The sequence below is a fragment of the Adiantum capillus-veneris genome, chromosome 24 (genome assembly GCF_014529385.1).
Source record: "Adiantum capillus-veneris isolate H3 chromosome 24, ASM1452938v2, whole genome shotgun sequence".
Classification (NCBI taxonomy): Eukaryota; Viridiplantae; Streptophyta; class Polypodiopsida; order Polypodiales; family Pteridaceae; genus Adiantum; species Adiantum capillus-veneris.
In genome coordinates, this window is record NC_140954.1 from 131489961 (window position 1) to 131509629 (window position 19669).

Consider the following 19669-nt stretch of genomic DNA (forward strand, 5'->3'; position numbering starts at 1 on the left):
CCCAACAACCTCCCACTTAAAGTCCAATGTGGTACTTTAAGTGTGAGAGAAGCTAATATACAAGAGATGTAGAGAAGTGATGTACTACCCTACACCTAACTGCTTGCGAAAATGCGCAAAGCTCTCTGAGGGAAGTCCTTTTGTAAGTAGATCAGGAGGATTTTCTGTGGTGTGAACTTTGACAAGCTGAAGTTGCTTATCCTCGAGCATTTCCCTGATGAAATGATACTTCACATCCACATGCTTTGTCTTTGAGTGATAAACTCAATTGCGAGCCAATTGTATAGCACTTTGACTATCACAATATAACACAGGCATCTCTTCGTTGATTCCCAAATCTGTTACTAGTCGATTAAGCCAAATTGATTCTTTGCATGCCTCTGATGCTGCAACATATTCAGCCTCTGTAGTAGACTGAGTAACACAATCTTGTAATCTAGAACGCCATGATATTGCTCCACCAGCCAATGTAAAGGCATACCCTGACGTAGACCTTCGGTTGCCTAAGTCGCCTGCATAATCTGAGTCTGTAAAACCCTTTACACTTAGCTCCTGACTCCCATAGCATATACGCATACTCTTTGTAGCTTTCAGGTATCTCAATATTCCTTTCACTGCCTCCCAATGTTTCTTGCCTGGGTTTGACATGTATCGACTTACTACTCCCACTACAAATGCAATGTCTGGGCGAGTAGCAATCATTGCATACATCAAACTACCCACTGCAGACGCATATGGAATCTTATCCATTTCAGCCTGTTCTTCTTCAGACACATGACAATCTTGTTTGCTAAGTTTCACATATAGTGGCAATGGAACACTCAGTGCCTTTCCCTTCTCCATATTGAAACGTTGCAAAACCTTGTCAATATACTCTGTTTGAGATAACCAAATCAACTTCTTTGATCTGTCTCTCTCAATGCGCATACCAAGTATATGACTTGCATGACCCATGTCTTTCATGTCAAACGATTTTTCCATCTTTGACTTCAAAGCTGAAATTTCTTCCAAGTGCTTGCCAGCAATCAACATGTCATCCACATACAAAATAAGGATCAGCCAACTACCATCCTTAGCCTTCTTTGTATATAGACAGTGATCGAACTCACTACGTTTGTAGCCTTGAGAAAGCATAAACTTGTGGAATTTATGGTACCATGCCCTCGGTGATTGTTTTAAGCCATAAAGACTCTTTAACAACTGGCATACCCAATCTTCCTTGCCTTTCTCAACAAACCCTTCTGGCTGCTGCATGTAAATTTCCACGTCTAAATATCCATGCAAGAACGTTGTCTTGACATCCATTTGGTGCAATACCAAATCTAATATGGCAACCAATGCAAGAAAGCATCTCAATGTAGTCATCTTGACCACCGGAGAGAAGACTTCATCAAAGTCAATGCCTTGTTTTTGCTTAAAGCCCTTGGCAACAAGCCTTGCTTTGTACTTTGGCTGACTATCATGAGCGGTGATCTTATACCTGTAAACCCATTTACAAGGTAGAGCCTTTTTGCCCCGTGGTAATTTAACTAGCTTCCATGTCTGGTTTTTATGCAGAGTTGTCATCTCTGACTGCATGGCCAATTGCTAATTCTCGGAGTCCTTCATTTGCACTGCTTCCTTGTAACATGAAGGCTCATTGCAATCAGTCAACATGACATAGTTCATAGATGGAACAAACCTATCAGGAGGTCACGTGACACATCCAGATCTACGCACAATAGGTGGCTCAGGCTCAGCCACAACCTGTGGTTCCACTCTATCCTGTCCTTGCTCCTCTTGAGCCCTGACATTTTGTCTTGCACGTGCAGGTCCATCTTCTTGGAAGACAACTCTTCTAATCTCCTCAACCCTCTCTGGTTTAGAATGATATTTGGATTCATTAAAGTGAACATCATTGCTGCGGACAACCTTTCTGGATTCGGGACCCCAAAGTCTGTACCCCGTCTCACCAGAATTACCATAGCCTAGAAAGATGCACTTTCTACTCTTTGGCTCAAGTTTGTTCCTAAATTCCTTTGGAACGTGAGTATATGCCTCACAGCCAAAGACTCTGAGATGCTTGTATGAGGGCATTTTGCCTGACCATACCATCTCTGGCACTGAATCCTTCTGCAAAACCTTGCTAGGAGATCTATTTACAAGATGAACAGCTGTTGATACAGCTTCAGCCCAAAACCCATTTGGCAGCTGTGCATTAGACAACATACTTCTGACCTTCTCTTGTATGGTCCTATTCATCCTCTCAGCAACACCATTTTGAGGAGGATTGTAAGGAGCAGTAAGTTACCTTTTGACTCACAAAAGTCCTGAAAGGCCTTTGAAACATACTCTCCACCATTGTCAGTGCGTAAGCATTTAAGCTTCTTGCCACTCTGATTCTCCACAAGTGTCACAAACGTTTTGAAAGCACTAAACGCTTCATCCTTGTGCTTGAGAAAGTAAACCCATACTTTCCTCGAGTAATCATCTATAAATGTCATAAAGTAAGAAGCTCCCCCTAGAGATAGGTTAGGCATAGGTCCACACAAATCACTATGAACAAGTGCCAACTGTGTATCTCTTCTATTGCTTCTATGTTTATGTGGCTGCTGTGTTTGCTTACCATACAGACAATGTTCACAGAATTCAAAATCATTAAATGAAAATCCAGGCAAATAACCAGAACGAGACAAGATTTTCATTCCCTTCTTGGACATATGTCGTAACCTGCTATGCCACAAAGAAACGTTCGGCTGCTCGGTTACATTGATTACATTTTTAGAGACATTTGATACATAAATCATGTAAAGTCCTCCAGAATTTACTCCATGTGCTACTGTCATAGAACCCTTGGATATCTTCCACATGTTCTGTCCAGAAATGGTGACGTAGCCACAAGGTTCCTTTGCCTTTGTCCATTGTCTTTCTATTGGTTTCTTCAATAAGCAGACTTCCTTCTACACCTGCTATGTTCAAACCATGTGGAGGTGCAGAATTACTCAAAGCTGTGCGAAATGTGTCCCAACTTTCCGGCAATGTGATCAACAGGAACATAGCTCTAACAGGTTCATCAAACTTGACACCTTGAGCTGACGACTGACTGTAGATTGTGTCGAATTCATTCAGATGATTGGACATAGGTGTCCCTTCTTTCATCTTCAAGTCAACAAGATTCTTAAGCCAGTATACTTGTGAAGCTGCACTCTGCTTCTCATAAAGATCACTCAGCTTTAACCATGCTTGATAAGCCGACATCTCGTCTGCTACATTGAAGTAAACGCTTTCTGCCAAAGTCAGCATAACGGTAGAAAGTGCCAATTCATCCATTTCGCTCCATTCATCTTCGTCCATATCTTCTGGTTTTATCCCCTTGAGCTTTATAGGTTTTATCTGCTTCTTTTGTACCAACACGTGCCAAATCTACTTCTTCCAAAATGGGAAATTGGTTCCATCCAGCTTCTTGATATTGTAAAGAGCAGTGTCCTGTGATCCAGCCATAGCTACGCTTCACAGTGCTTTACTTTCCTGGGAAACATTCGGCAGAGTTTCCCCTGTAAACTGACCTCTGAACCAATATCAACCTGTCAAATGAACCAAGAAAGCTTCAGATTCTGCATAAATTTCGGCAGAGTCTCCTTTGTAAAATGGCTCTGGTGTACTCAAAAAACAGACCAAAAAACAGCTCAAAAAACACTGTTTCTCTGACACTGTAAGCTGCTGGTAAACCTGTCCTGCACCTGTACTGTCTCTCACTGTCCTGTCACTGTCCTGTAAGCATAGACTGTGACAATGCCTCAACGGCAGTAAAGCAAAGATGCAATCCCAACTGTCTAACTCACAGTCAATACATCCTAGCTGCCTATCTAAGGGTGCTCGAGGGATCGCTCCAAGACCTGTATCACCGAAAGGATCTCAACATTCGAGAATCCCCCAGCTCAATAAAACCTCACTCGACCCTCAACAAAGGCTGCAGTAAATCTGACAGTACATAGACTTCCCACAAAGTCATACATCCACAAATTTCCCACTATATGCTGTAACCGCTGCGGCGGTTGTTTGCTGCGTGACTCACAGCCAACAAACCCTCAACAAACATACATCATCTCTGACAATACATCCCATGTGGAAGTACCTGCAATGTCAGGATGAAATCTGGAATATCAAGCAGCAAACACAAGCTACCTGATGAACTAGTGGATGTCGCCTACAGTCTGTGTGTAGATGCGCCCGTGTCGTATGTGACACGCCTCCAAGAACTGTGAGCCGTCCTTCGATGTGTAGACAACCACAAATCAACACTCTGGGAGTGTCGATATCCTCAGCATCTGCACCCGCCGAGACCACGTAGTCGAAAATGGCCTGCGCAGACCTTTGTCGAAGCCGAACGGTGGCCGAGAGGACCTCAGAATGAAATTCTGAGAACACCAAGCCCGTTGGGCTCCGCCACAGGATTTGGGGCTGTGTCTTTGCCTGTCGAATTTCAGTCCAATCTGAGCTAGTGACTCTAGCCTCCTGCAATGCTGCCGCGAGCCTCGATCTGAGCTCTGATACCAGTTGAAGGAGTACGAGCGGAAGTGCGACGCGAGAAAGAGTGGGAGAAGAAGAGCACGACGATATGGTGAACTCGCTCTACTGTAATGTGTAGAGCATTGTGAGTTCTTATTAGGTTTTTACAAAAGAATATGTGTACATACCTGGCGGCCCGCCCACTTACCTGGGCGACCACATTGGGCTTTATACTCCAACAACAAGTACATCTTGTACTTGAAGGATGTTCTTGTTTACACATCCTTACTTGAGACATATTCCACATGTGGAGAATATGAGTCTTTGGACTGACACTAACACCATTATTTCAATTATGCGTCACGACAAAGTCCAACTAGGTGCTGGTCAAATCTGTTTTCTACACCATTTTTAGCACGACGTATCAGGAGCAATTTTGTTGCGAGAAATTGTCGGATACTTTGAATGATTTGTTAAGGTACAAGTACTGCTAAACAACATTACAGATGGTTGTTTATACATATAGCAAGGCTATAAGTTGTTAATGAAAAAGTTTCATTGTCTGTAACTAGAAGTGACCAATGTTTCACCTTCTATTGTGATTCAGAGGTTTTAGCAAGGCTTGCAAAAGATTGCAACTAAAAGTATTTAGTTCTTTTCAGAACTATTTACATTCCTTTTAATGCGTGCTAGGCGCATCACATTGACCATAAGTATTGGCAAGGATCATTATGGATATACAGGTTCGGGTTAGTTTTTGCTAAATGCATGCACACTAGGTGTTATGGGCCCTAGTGTTTAGCAAAGGCTGATTTGGAACGGCATGCATATTCCTCAGGTTGTTGCTTATGAAGAATTTTGCACTCTATGTGCACTATCTCTATGAGATTACTTTTGGGTCTACTAATCACCAATAGAGGTCATGGCTCGGTTTGGGTGTTTGTGGATTTTTCAAGTTAACCACGAAAATTATTCGGGACATTGCTGTTTCCTCAACAATGTTATACACTATTGTGATTCCTCGTTTACGAGTCGTCTGGGAAGACTGTCTATAAACCGTGGGGGAAACACACCTCACTATTGTCATTATCCAAGGGGATTGGCAGATTACAAAGTGTAACGTTGGGCTAAAAGGATATGCAAAGGGCGTACATTAGCACCAAGCAATCCAATTAATAAGCATTTATTGCTCTTCTTAGAGTTTACTTACTATCAGTTAACGCAAGGTAGTCTCTTCATGTATAAGTCAGGTTCTCAACCTTGAACACTCGTTAGGGTGGGGTTGTTTACTGATGATGAAAATTGGGAACAAGTCAAGGACTTGGCTGATGAGTTATGTCAACAAGTTACTTTCATGGACAGTAACAAGAGGTACTCTTTTTTGTTGTGATAAACTCGCTTACCATGCTCATGAGCGTTCTAAATGGAGTCTACACACCATGTTTGGATAGGAACCGGTACCATCAGATGGTTACAAATGGACAATAGTGTAGAAAATTAAGATGTTACTCTTGGTTTCATTGAACCTCCTACTGACCCGGGTTCTGCTCAAATGAACCATTGGATCCATGAGGGATGTTACGGTAGAAGACATTAGTGTTCTTATGAAGATACCATCACTTGTGTTTTCGCGGATGAAAACACTTCTCCAAGGGGGGAGTAATGTCAAGACAAGGGTAGGACCAATCACGGCCAAGGGCCAGGATGGACATGCAGTCAAGGAAGTCCCTATATTTAGCAGGCCAAGGGCCTATATAAGGCATGGCTGGGTGGAGATTAGCATGTTCAATCTCCATGCCCTTTCATAAAAAAGAAGTAAAGGAGTTGGGGGTAGTCAGAGAGTTGGGTCTTTTCAGAGCAGGGGAATTATCATCATCAATACATGGTTTGAGTAAGCTACTGATAATCTTAGCGCCTTTGTAGTTAGCATAATTAGTAAGGTAGATCCCAAGCTAATCAGACTTTAGTTCTTTTAAGATATCCAGCATTAATCCACGGAAGATGTTAAAGGCAATCTGAGCATTTACTATCTGTCTAGCTTGGCCACCCAACCAAGAGAAAATAAGAGAGAGGTGAAAATCCAATGATTTTTTTGGGAAGAGTAGGTCAAGATGGTTGAGAATAAACCAAATGGAATGATCAAACCACATGATGTTGGATTCACAAGAGGCTTTAGGGTCAAGAACCCATGTAAGTACCCATAGCTATCCAATAACCAAGGCCAGTCAAGGCATCTCATTGATGGTGCTATTAAACTTATGTAAAAAAGCGACAGTATCAAGTAAATCCCACAGCATTGTGATACTCAGTGAGCCACAGCCACCAAGGTAGGCTCGGTTACTGCCAACAGATTATTGCCACTCTTAGTAAAGCAGCAGAAAAATTTCTTTCAAAATCCAATGTAAACGTAGAGCATACCCTCTCTTTTCTGCTCCCTTTTCCACGTTTACCATCAAAGAACAACCATGGTTTAATCAGTCATAGAGCCATAACCCATTTAATAAGGCACCAGTTAGCCAGCCAGCCTGAAAACATATTAGTACATATGTATGTTTGTACCAAGAACAAGAGTAAAAAGCCATAACCAAACAAGTGATCCAACCTCCAAATAGTAGTTAATATGAAGGTTTATACTATGATAGAGAAGCCAAGTTTTGACCACAGCAGTAGACAATATGTTGTATCAAAAAGACCACCCAATACGGCATCCTCAACAAAAAAAACGCAACACAGATTAGAACCCCAATATTAAGATTAAAACATTGCGAAAAATATAACCCATTGTAACTTACTGTAAAAAAAATCACCCACAATGTACCATGCCTTCTCTGACCCCGGAGGATTCACCATGGAAAACTTACTGCACCACATAAGTACAAGGTAGGGTTTTTTTTTTACAAGTTACATAAGCGTATAAGTTAGGGGTAAGCCCCCAATAATTTATCTCCCAAGCTTAAAAATAAGGGAGGGAGTATCATATTTATTGGTTGGTGGGGTGGGGGGAGTGAGGAAAGGGAAAAATGAGAGGAAGTTTTTGTGTTTCAAAATCATGGCTTCTCAAAAGAGTATGCCCTTGAACTTTTGAGTCAATAGCTATAAAGATCCATGCAAGAGCTAACACTACTTTGTATCAATTGCTTGTTTTGTGATTATAATTCATTTTTTGAGAGATGAAATGTATAAAGAGTTTGTATAGATGAAACTTTACACAAAGAACCTAGTACAACTTTATGGCCATGTTTTTTGAGTAATTTAGATGGGGCACAATCAGACGAGTAGCTAGAGTACAAGCTGAGCGGGTACATAATTTGAAAGTCAAACTAAGACACATTGAGCAAACATCTAGTTATCAACATAAGTGGTTCCTTAGTACGTTGCTAGTCACTATGCTACACGCTCTTTGACTAGATTTACTCAGTTAGATCATGTGAGACCTAAATTTTATATGTAAGATAGGGGTATGATAATTTTCTGCATCGATTGTCGTATAAGCGTAGAAAGGGGGTTGGGTTTTATCAAAGTTTTCCGCTTGCACATGGCGTCCCGTTTTATATATTGAGTGAATCCCCCGGGCTTCCGACGCAATAAAAACATATTGCCATACAGTAGGCATGAAAAAGAGATGCCGACCTGTGTTATTTGAGTTGCGAGCTCCATGCTTTGATGCAGTAGAAATACAGTCACGCAGTCACTTTTCCTTATGCGAAAAAACAGAGCACAAACAAAGCTAAGTGAGGGGCAGAGATGCATCCTCACCTTTTAAATAGAGGAAGGAGGGCAGTCGCCATGTTGCACACAGATTTCCATAAGTGGAGAGATCCAAAGCAGGGATGGTGAGGCCAATGAAGAGGCAACCCAAATGCATTTACGGTCGGGTAAGGCCGAGGTAGTAACACAATGCAGTACTCAAGTTATTACAAGGGCCATGCCCCATGGTGGAGACATTAGATGGTAAATTTTAGTAGAATCCCAAGAGTTTAAGTACGCTCGGGATTGTTAAAAAGGGGCGATTTTTAATGTGTGTGTGTCTGTGTTTGATACTCATCACGGGCAGAAAAAACCTACCCCAACAGGTCCCTTTAGATGGGCTAAGTCCCATGTGTGGACTTTTTTTGAAGTGTGGTAACTAAAATTAAGCTAGGAGTTCTAAAGTACCACTATGTGTGTGTGTGTGTGTGTGTGTGTGTGTGTGTGAGAGAGAGAGAGAGAGAGAGAGAGAGAGAGAGAGAGAGAGAGAGAGAGAGAGAGAGAGAGAGAGAGAGATCTAAATGTGGAATGCTCTTTGAAATTGTGTATATTTCTTAACTTAAAATAAAATCATTATGAACCTGATACGGACCTAGAGAGAGAGAGAGAGAGAGAGAGAGAGAGAGAGAGAGAGAGAGATTTGATTATCGTCCTCGGAGGTCAAATATGACCTATGGGACCAAAGTTACATGTGATGTAGTATGTGTATGGCTGATGAGTGACTCTCGATGCTCCAAAATTGTGGTGATGAGAGTTGCGATGGAGAGCCCACACTGTGGCTGGGATAAGAAAGTATGTAGGTCTAAGTCATGGCTGAAAATGTGAGAGAATCAAGTTTGGATGTGACCAAAAGCTAAACACACTAGTAGTGTGGGATACTCAGACTCTTGAACTTGCAGTGAGCATAATGTGCACAGTCGATTTGACTCTTCTCCATTGCCCCAATGCCCTATCTCTCATCGAAGGGCAATGGGAGCTAAGCCGAATGGCTGCGATAGTGCGTATCGTTGACAAGGGATAGGCTCAAGCATGTAACTGTGAGTACAGTTTTCTCTTTCAATAAAGAACGTGGTTTTGTAGTTGGGGGGTGGTGTAATGTATGAAGCGTAACCCATTGGATTTCTCCCAAGCAATAATACATTGGCATTGTAGAAAAGTTTCATTCACTTGGGAGTCAATTGAAGCATCATGTAGCAAGTGTAATTCATTCCATTTCCCAAACCACTTCTTTATGTCTTGCATCCATCCTGTGCTCAAGATCTTGCGTCTTTTGAACTTTTTTGCTTGCTTCCCATGCAATTGTAGGAAGTTGATGTGAGGGGTTTTGACTTATCATGTATTCCATAACCCTTTCCATGCCCATAACCTCAAATGGAAGAGATCCCGACTCAAGAAGTAGGAGCATATATGGTGTTTGTGTCTTAACTTGGAGAAAGTTTGTAAGACAACGCTTTTGGACATTCTCAAACTCTTTCCAAGTAGACTTTGAGATGCCCCCGCCCCACACTTGAACTCCATAAAGAAGAACCGGATCCCGACTCAAGAAGTAGGAGCATATATGGTGTTTGTGTCTTAACTTGGAGAAAGTTTGTAAGACAACGATTTTGGACACTCTCAAACTCTTTCCAAGTAGACTTTGAGATGTTCCCGCCCCACACTTGAACTCCATAAAGAAGAAACGGTGTCACCAATGCATCAAAAATGTACTTGTTGAGAACCCAACACTTGATGTTTCCCGCATTACACATGTTCTCAAATACATAATATGCTCTCTTACCCGCTTCCAAATGATGCATAGCACATTCATGCCACTTGTGATTGGACGGAACCTCAAGGCCAAGGTACTTAAAGCTCTCAACAACTTCAAGTGTCTCATTGTTGTACACAATGCATGACTTCCCTTTATGGTTGATTTTCACAAGCATAACCTTTGTTTTAGATTCATTCACAATGAGCCTACTATGCAAGCAAAAGTTCTCAAGGACAACCATAAGCTTTGGTGCATCTTCTAAAGTGTGTGCTAGAAGCACTACATCATCCACATACACCAAAAGCATGATTACCGCATTGCAAATAGTGACCTCTTCAATGCCTTCTTCTTGCATAAAGTCAGGTACCATTTGTTCCAATTGATCGATGCATAGACCAAAGAGAGTTGGTGACAATGGACATCCTTGTTTAACCCCAATAGTGCTTACAAAAATTTCTAAAATTCCTATTTCCATGCGCAATTGACACAACACCTTCTCATAGATTTGAGAAACCGCAAGCATAAACTCACTTGGCACTTGGAGTTCTTCCATTCTTACGTGGAATCATATCAAAGGCTTTTTTAAAGTCCACAAAACAACAATACAATCACTTGCCTTTCAACCCACTTTTCTCCATGAGAACACGAAGAGTGACAAGATGATCAATAGTGCTATGGCATCGACGAAAAACCACTTGTCCTTTTGTGCGTTTGTCATTCTCTTCAGCCCAATCACTCAATTTCATCTCCATTATGCACCCAAACAACTTTGCCATAAGAGACCCAATCATTATAGTCCGGTAGTTGTTTACATTCTTTACATCCCCTCCTTTATGCAAAAGCTTAACCCAATTAGTACCTCCAATCATAAATCATACCATGTTGAAGTGCAAGGTTGAACATATCACACATCCACTCATGGGTAAAATCTCCTGTCCATTTGATCATCTCCGACTTGATACCTTGAAGAGCAACTTTTCAAGCCCACCGCATACATCAATTATAGTAAAAAAAGAGGACATACATGGGAGTAAACCATAAAATGATATTTTTTTAGCATTTGGTTGCTCATAGGTACATAGAGAGATTTGTATAGGTACACACACACACACACACACACACACACACACACATATATATATATATATATATATATATATATAGAGAGAGAGAGAGAGAGAGAGAGAGAGAGAGAGAGAGAGAGAGAGTATGGAGGGAGCTTTTTGAGGGAGCTCATCCTTCCTCCACTTTTCCACACATGAAACAATCAAGGGGAAGCTCTCGACTAGCTCACACACAAGATGCATACCTGCACAATGTTTTGTTGAAAAAGGGCATGTGTCACATCTCTCTCTTTCTCTCTCTCTCTCTCTCTCTCTCTTATTGGCTAAGCTTCCAACATTCCACCCATGGGCAGCATGACCAGCCCAGTGTTGCACCTCTCTCTCTCTCTCTATCTCTCACATTGGCTGAGCTTCCAGTGTTCCATCCATGGGTGGCATGACCAGCCCAAAACATCTCCACATGGAGATGGCCGTGAGTCAGCACGCCACGTAGGATTCAAATCTCATTGGTCCACCTACGAGAACGATGGTATGGCCGTGAGTCAGCATGCCACGTAGGATTCAAATCTCATTGGTCCACCTACGAGAACGCTGGTATGGGACGTACAGTTTGAACCCAGACTCACAACATCGAGAGAGAGAGGGAGAGAGACATCGCTAGCTTCGCTCATACGGCCTCGGGTCTACCGTAATCCATTTTCAACAGCTATGCGTCAGGCGCAAACCCCCCCACCCTCTCTCTCTCTCTCTCTCTCTCTCTCTCAACTTCGGAAGGTATTCTCCAAATTTTGTTTTGCAGCAATGAAAGTATCGCCCATGGTCATCAACAGCTGCCCCTCGGGTAAGAAAGCACTCTTACCTGTGTCCTCTCTCTCTCTCTCTCTCTCTCTCTCTCTCTCTCTCACACACACACACACACACACACACACACACAGGTATGGTTCCAGATGATGCAGAAGTATGCACTCTGCAAGACACTTTAATGGGTATTGATTGCTTTGCAACATGAGCAAAACCGGTAGCAAATCCACATGAGATTGTAAAATGGGAATCGAAGGCAATGATCCTGTCAGTCCTGTCTCCCCCCTTGCCATAAGACACCATTCCTCATTCAGCTCCTCAGGGGAGGATCAAGAAGACAGTCAGCTCTTTACTCGTTTGAATAGCAACAAACATGTTAGCACCGGCATTTCAATGGCAGAGACCCAAGTGAAGTTAAAGGCCTTCATGGACAGAGCATCTCTTTTGCAACACACAGTAGAGAGGCACCATCTGCGCACACACGTCCTCTCGGAGAGTCTCTATGCTTTGCGATCTACTATGGAAAGCATTGTAACTGTAGTCCAAGAGGGAACTCAGCTTCAGCAACGCATACATTTAGCATTGAGACCCTCCACAACTGTGCTTCGATTGTTCAACAAGGTGCATAGATATGATGTTCTCCTATCAGAAGGTCCGAAAGGTGATGTAGGGCGGTATTTACGCTATATCTCTTCCCTCAAGCAGCTAGCAACGGACTTGGAAAAGAAAGGCCCCATTGCAATGGAGAGTTTGCAAGAGGTGATTCGATACCTCATAAGCCAGAATGCGGCAGTGGTAGACAATGGCCTATTGCAAAAGCTGCACGAGACATCATTTGCTCTAGGAGCACTCCAAGCAAAGCAGGACAATGTAAAAGCTCCAGAGCTTGTATTAGAAGAGGCCTTTGATAAGCTTGAAAGAGATTTCCGGCGCATTCTTACAGATAACGGGCGTACATCGGCAGTCGCAGGTCAAGCTTCTCTAGAAAATTCAGCCATTCTTGGTATGAAGTCAGCCTTGCTACCGTCTCCTGTTGTGCAACTTCTTGAGATAGTAGCCACAAATTTGGCAGCCCAGGATCGGCTAATGAGCTGTCTTCAGACCTATGAAGATGTCAGAGGCTGGAAATTATCTGAGAATTTCCAAGCTTTGGGCCCCTCCTACTTGGTTTACACGAGTCCGAAGGCTCTCGACTCCTTGCCATGGCCAACCCTTGAGGACCACATTGCCTTGTGGAGCAGGCACATGTGCATCTTTGTGGAGTACTTTCTTAAGCCTGAAAGATCCCTCTTTGATGGCATCTTCTCTAGCTTAACCATGGACTCCCACAAGTGCTTCAATTGCTTTGCAAGGATTGCTTTAAAGTCAGGATTTGATACCCTTCTTGGCTTTGGAGAGGCTTTTGCCAAGAGCCAGAAAGAGCCTCAAAAGATCTTCAAGTTTCTTGATATGTTCACAACCCTTGATAATCTGCATCTATCTCTAGAGCAAGTGCTTCATGGTGAGGCAGGCTGCGGCGATGCACGCAAGCGTATAGTGGATCTTCAGAAAAGGTTTATACACGGAGCATGTGCAGTGTTATGGGAATTCGGGCTGCAAGTAGAAGTGCAAAGAGAGGGTGCTGTGCCTGAAGATGGCGGAGTTTTGAAGCTGGTGAGCTTTGTCATTAATTATCTCAAGTACCTCATGAGTGACTTGTATAGGGGCACGCTTGCGGAGGTGCTTCGGATCGAGCGAATTTGGAGAGGCGGCTCTATGCAGGAGGCAGAGTTGTCAAATGTAGTTTTCCACGTCATGGAATCCCTTCAGAAGAATATCGAGCATAGGTCACAGATGATAGGGGAGCCTGCTTTGTCATGTGTGCTGAGGATGAACAACTACTGGTACATCTACACGCGTGCAGAAAGTAGTGACTTGGGAGAGCTCCTTGGAGATGACTGGCTGAATGAGCAAAGGGAAAGAGTTGAGCACATAGCAATTCAGTACCAGAGAGAGGCATGGTGCGGTGTATTGTCGCATTTAAGCATGGAGGGGCTTCAAGGGGGCGCTGGCAATGCAAGAACTAAGGAATTGTTTCGCAGCCGGATTGAGGCCTTTGAGGAGGCTTTAGCAGACATGCTTCTCAAGCACTCAAAGTGGTGGATTTCCAGCCCGGAGCTGCGGGAGCAGGTTGGTGTTTCTGTGCTTAACTTCATTGTGCCTGCTTATCGGAGCTACGTGTTCAATTGTGGTCAGCTATTCCAGCAGAAAGTATTGCCACAATCTCAGCTAACTGCCGAAAACTTGGAGCTCATGCTAATGTCTTTGTTCCAAGAGAGGCCCATACTTGTGCAGAAAAGTAACAACAGAAATCAATCATTTAATCAGCAGACAAATGGACAGGTAACGAATGGATCAAATTAAAATTATCATTGTATCTCTAACCGTAATGTCAAGGAGTGTGAATCTGTCGCATAAGAATGCATTGCTGGCTGAGTATTGATTGTCATATCCAACATCAACAGGAATTGATGTGCGAATCATATAAACCATCTTGTTTACATGTTGTCACAACAACCATCGCCTTCGTCAAGGCATAATTTGCAATTGTATGAACAAGTTGCCAAAACATGTACTTGGGGAATAGATCATCAGTATCAACAGGAGAAAGGTTCTACATATTATGTTGGGATATGCTCCTCGCAATGCTCTAGCCACACCATGCCCATGAATTCTTTTCAAATCTAACTCTTGTAGAGCTACCCTTCTACTGTTCTGCTGCTCCATTGTGGGTCACAAAGCAACATCAAGAATAACACACATGTTTCACAACAATTTCTGCTAAAATGTATGAGAAATGCACTGGTCAAGTGAGTAAGCAAATAAACCCAATTCCACAGCTTAACCTGAAGTTCTTTCTAGTTATTGGACTCTAATTATTCAAATGACCATACTAGTGTTGGCCTATGATGAGGTACTGAATTATTGCATTAGACATACTCTTCCAACAAACTGAATTAATGCATTAGACGAACCTCTTCCAACAAACTCTTTTGAACTATTATGTGTCTATCCATGGGACCGTTGTCTCTCTCTTAAGAGAAACCCTATATGCGGTATGTCAAATCCTCGATGAAAATCCATAAAGCAAGGATACAACCTCCTCTCATGGAGAGTACATACAATCTGATATACCTGTCTTCGCTGCATAGCTGATGGACAAGGTAAGAGGAAGGATAGAAGGTGCACAAGTTTGTGCAAGAATATAATCCTTTTCCTCTACATAAAGTGAAACTATTCTTTGAAGCTCTTGCGTAGTCAGCATATATGGAAGGAAAAGAATGCATAGAACTTGGGATGCCTTACAATTCGAGTTGGTGAAGAGCTCTCAAGTGCATCAAGTTTTATATTAACAAGTTGATGAATAACTTCATCATGAGAACAACAAAGTGGCTTCAAATGTCCCGGAAAAGCATCAGTTGCAATCCACAAGAACCTTGAAGGACATGCTTTGTAATGGCATCACATTCAATTTGCTTAGCCTAGAGAAGACTAGAGCTTGATTGATAGTATATGAATAGTGCAAAGGCTTTGGAAGTAATTAGTATCTCAGAATAGAGATTCTACCACAAACTAATGGGTAGCTTAGGCTTTGGTATGGCCAACCCCTACAAAATGAAGAGGTCCTCTGGTTTTGTAATCCCTTTTGGTGTGCACCTCCAAAATTCGCATTGATTCCGTAGCTAGATTCTTGTTGGAACTTCGGATGGCTGCCTTAAAACTTGGTTCCTTCAGTTGGGCTCACACCTAGCTAACTCAAGACCACCAATGACCCGTTTTCTTGAACTCTAGGGTCTTTCTGAACTCCTAAATGTTATTGAACTCCTAGGTGTTATACATAATTAGTTTACACACACACACACACACACACACACACACACACACACACATATATTGAAGAAAGTTTAATTGTATTAAAAAGAGAGGAAAAGAGAATACAAAGGTCCCACAGGTAGGGGGTGGGACAGCCCCATGTCAGAAGATGACATTACATCAACTGAAGCATTATGAATCTCACAGAATGATCGTACAGAGGAACAATTACTCTCCATTGCTACCATCTAGTGGTCTTTAAGATGCTAGACACATTGAAACCCTCATGGAGAACATCTTGAACTCTTTTACACAAATTCAAAGCTGATTGTTTAAGTTCATACTGGAGAAGCCACAGGGGGTAGGATGAAGCATGCTTAAAGATAGAGGCATTCCTTTGATTCCACATAAACCATAGTATGTATCTCCTCCAAATGTTCCATAAAGGGATATCAAGTTTTTTACAATTGCCCAATAGGAGATCCTTAATATCCAGAGCTTGAAGATTAACTTGACTAGTGACAGCCTGTAGGGACCTCATTATCCCTTTCTTTGTTCTACAGTTGAACCAAATATGAGCATTGTCCTCTATTGCCCTACTACACCTAGATCAGACACCATTACTAACTCCTCCTCTGACAGCTTTGTCTCCTCTCCAAACCCCTTGATGTATGATAAGCCACATGAGTGTGGAGTGTTTAGTCTCTAATGTCCTTGCCTCATGCAATGGAAACAGGCATTAAAAAGGTTTTTATACAACACAATCTGTAGGTGGAGAAGGTTACCAACTAAGTCTTTAATTGGAATCAGAGCCTTCAAATCTTCTTTTAGGTCAACTTCAATTACAAGCGATGGATCCCATTTGGGATTAATCCCACCTCTTGATCTTTGCCATAGGACCCTGCCTATACTAGCACCTATATTCTCAAGCCATGGGTAGTATCTCGGGGAGGTCACTTAAGAAAAATGTAACCTATCGTGTGAGTTCAATAGAAGGGTATTTAAAGTTCTTGAAACTTACAATAATATATATACAAAAGTGAAAGTGAACCTGATATGGCCCTACCCATTTAGGCATCAAGTTGGGCTTTTCATACTTCATCTTTCTCTGGCACCAAAGCACTAGATATCCCTTCTAAAACTTCTTCTTGATACCTTGATCATGATACTTCTTTGTTTTGCTTTGCTGCACTTCTTGACATCGTAAACAATATTTGCATACCTCCTCATCTTGAGGTATGTGTGCTAGCATCTCCCTATGGTGTCTTCTAGGTCATATTCAATAGTGCCTTGAGACTGAGGACATAGAATTCAAAAAGGCCAATTGCTCCCAGGCCACATACTATCTTGAATGTCATATTGAGCTTGAAAGTTGTCCTTAACACTAGGTTGGTAACCTAACAGGACATAAAAGTGTCCTTTGAGGTTTTTGAACCAAAACCATAGTAGATCCACTCATTTTGTAAAATCCTTTCATGAGGTTATAGTTCAAGGCCTACTACACATGGGAAAAAAAAGAAACTTGTAAAATTTCTCATCTTTTGGTCACACCAAACCTCCAAAGTTGATGGACCAGTGCATTTTCATCAAAAAAGTCATTTCTTACGTTTTGTTGCATAAAAATAAGATTAGGGATTTTTGTAGGAATTGAGATAAATTCCCTAGTTAACTTCAATGGGTTGGTGATCAGAACATATGCTTCCTTCTCACTCACTATTTTTTGTTTTGCCAAAATAAATAGGTACAAAAAAGTTGAATTTTTACCATTCTGCAAACATATCATCAAAGTTTCTATAGCCACGCTCAATACAAATAATATATACATGTTTTCTTAGTTCCCTATTGTCCTTTATGTTCATAAGCAGCCATGGAGCATGTCAAAAGAATAATACATCTCTTACCAAGGGGAATCTTGGGGACAAAGATGAAGTGTTAAATACATCAAACATGAAAAAACTGGGTTCAACATTATGAGTTGTAGAATCCCATAGAAACTATTCAATATCTAGCCAAATTTGATCCTTATGACTAGATATGGTTACTACAAAATGCATGTAGTTGTCACATGAAACTAACAATATTGAAAAAGCTATACTTGATATACTAGAATGTTTTGTTTTCTTCTATAATTGAAAAAATCAACCATCGTTGAGTACTATGCAAAATAGGGTATTAGTGAAGGAGTACGAGCGAAAGTGCGATGCGAGAGAGAGTGCGAGAAGAAGAGCACGACAATATGGTGAACTCGCTCTACTGTAATGTGTAGAGCATAGTGAGTTCTTATTAGGTTTTTACAAAAGAATATGTGTACATACCTAGCGGCCCGCCCACTTACCTGGGCGACCACATTGGGCTTTATACCCCAAGAACCTCCCACTTAAAGTCCAATGTGGTACTTTAAGTGTGAGAGAAGCTACTATACAAGCTAATATACAACAGATGTAGAGAAGTGATGTACTACCCTACACCTAACTGCTTGCGAAAATGCGCAAAGCTCTCTGAGGGAAGTCCTTTTGTAAGTAGATCAGGAGGATTTTCTGTGGTGTGAACTTTGACAAGCTGAAGTTGCTTATCCTCGAGAATTTCCCTAATGAAATGATACTTCACATCCACATGCTTTGTCTTTGAGTGATAAACTCGATTGCGAGCCAATTGTATAGCACTTTGACTATCACAATATAACACATGCATCTCTTCTTTGATTCCCAAATCGGTTACTAGTCGATTAAGCCAAATTGATTCTTTGCATGCCTCTGATGCTGCAACATATTCAGCCTCTGTAGTAGACTGAGTAACACAATCTTGTAATCTAGAACGCCATGATACTGCTCCACCAGCCAATGTAAAGACATACCCTGACGTAGACCTTCGGTTGCCTAAGTCGCCTGCATAATCTGAGTCTGTAAAACCCTTTACACTTAGCTCCTGACTCCCATAGCATATACGCATACTCTTTGTAGCTTTCAGGTATCTCAATATTCCTTTCACTGCCTCCCAATGTTTCTTGCCTGGGTTTGACATGTATCGACTTACTACTCCCACTGCAAATGCAATGTCTGGGCGAGTAGCAATCATTGCATACATCAAACTACCCACTGCAGACACATATGGAATCTTATCCATTTCAGCCTGTTCTTCTTCAGACACATGACAATCTTGTTTGCTAAGTTTCACATATAGTGGCAATGGAACACTCAGTGCCTTTCCCTTCTCCATATTGAAACGTTGCAAAACCTTGTCAATATACTCTGTTTGAGATAACCAAATCATCTTCTTTGATTTGTCTCTCTCAATGCGCATACCAAGTATATGACTTGCCTCACCCATGTCTTTCATGTCAAACGATTTTGCCATCTTTGACTTCAAAGCTGAAATTTCTTCCAAGTGCTTGCCAACAATCAACATGTCATCCACATACAAAATAAGGATCAACCAACTGCCATCCTTAGCCTTCTTTGTATATAGACAGTGATCGAACTCACTACGTTTGTAGCCTTGAGAAAGCATAAACTTGTGGAATTTATGGTACCATGCCCTCGGTGATTGTTTTAAGCCATAAAGACTCTTTAACAACTGGCATACCCAATCTTCCTTGCCTTTCTCAACAAACCCTTCTGGCTGCTGCATGTAAATTTCCACATCTAAATCACCATGCAAGAACGTTGTCTTGACATCCATTTGGTGCAACACCAAATCTAATATCGCAACCAATGGAAGAAAGCATCTCAATGTAGTCATCTTGACCACTGGAGAGAAGACTTCATCAAAGTCATTGCCTTGTTCTTGCTTAAAGCCCTTGGCAACAAGCCTTGCTTTGTACTTTGGCTGACTATCATGAGCGGTGATCTTATACCTGTAAACCCATTTACAAGGTAGAGCCTTTTTGCCCTGTGGTAATTTAACTAGCTTCCATGTCTTGTTTTTATGCAGAGCTGTCATCTCTGACTGCATGGCCAATTTCCAATTC

The 19669-nt window shown here is 41.8% G+C and overlaps 1 protein-coding gene across 1 annotated transcript; it reads left to right on the forward strand.

Moving 5' to 3' along the window:
- The first annotated feature begins 11632 nt into the window (after positions 1–11632).
- On the forward strand, positions 11633–14728 carry LOC147427151 (exocyst complex component EXO70A1-like). Its single transcript, XM_086498450.1, has one exon. The coding sequence runs from the start codon at positions 12094–12096 to the stop codon at positions 14251–14253; it is 2160 nt and encodes a 719-aa protein (XP_086354576.1). The 5' UTR covers positions 11633–12093; the 3' UTR covers positions 14254–14728.
- Positions 14729–19669: the final 4941 nt, after the last annotated feature.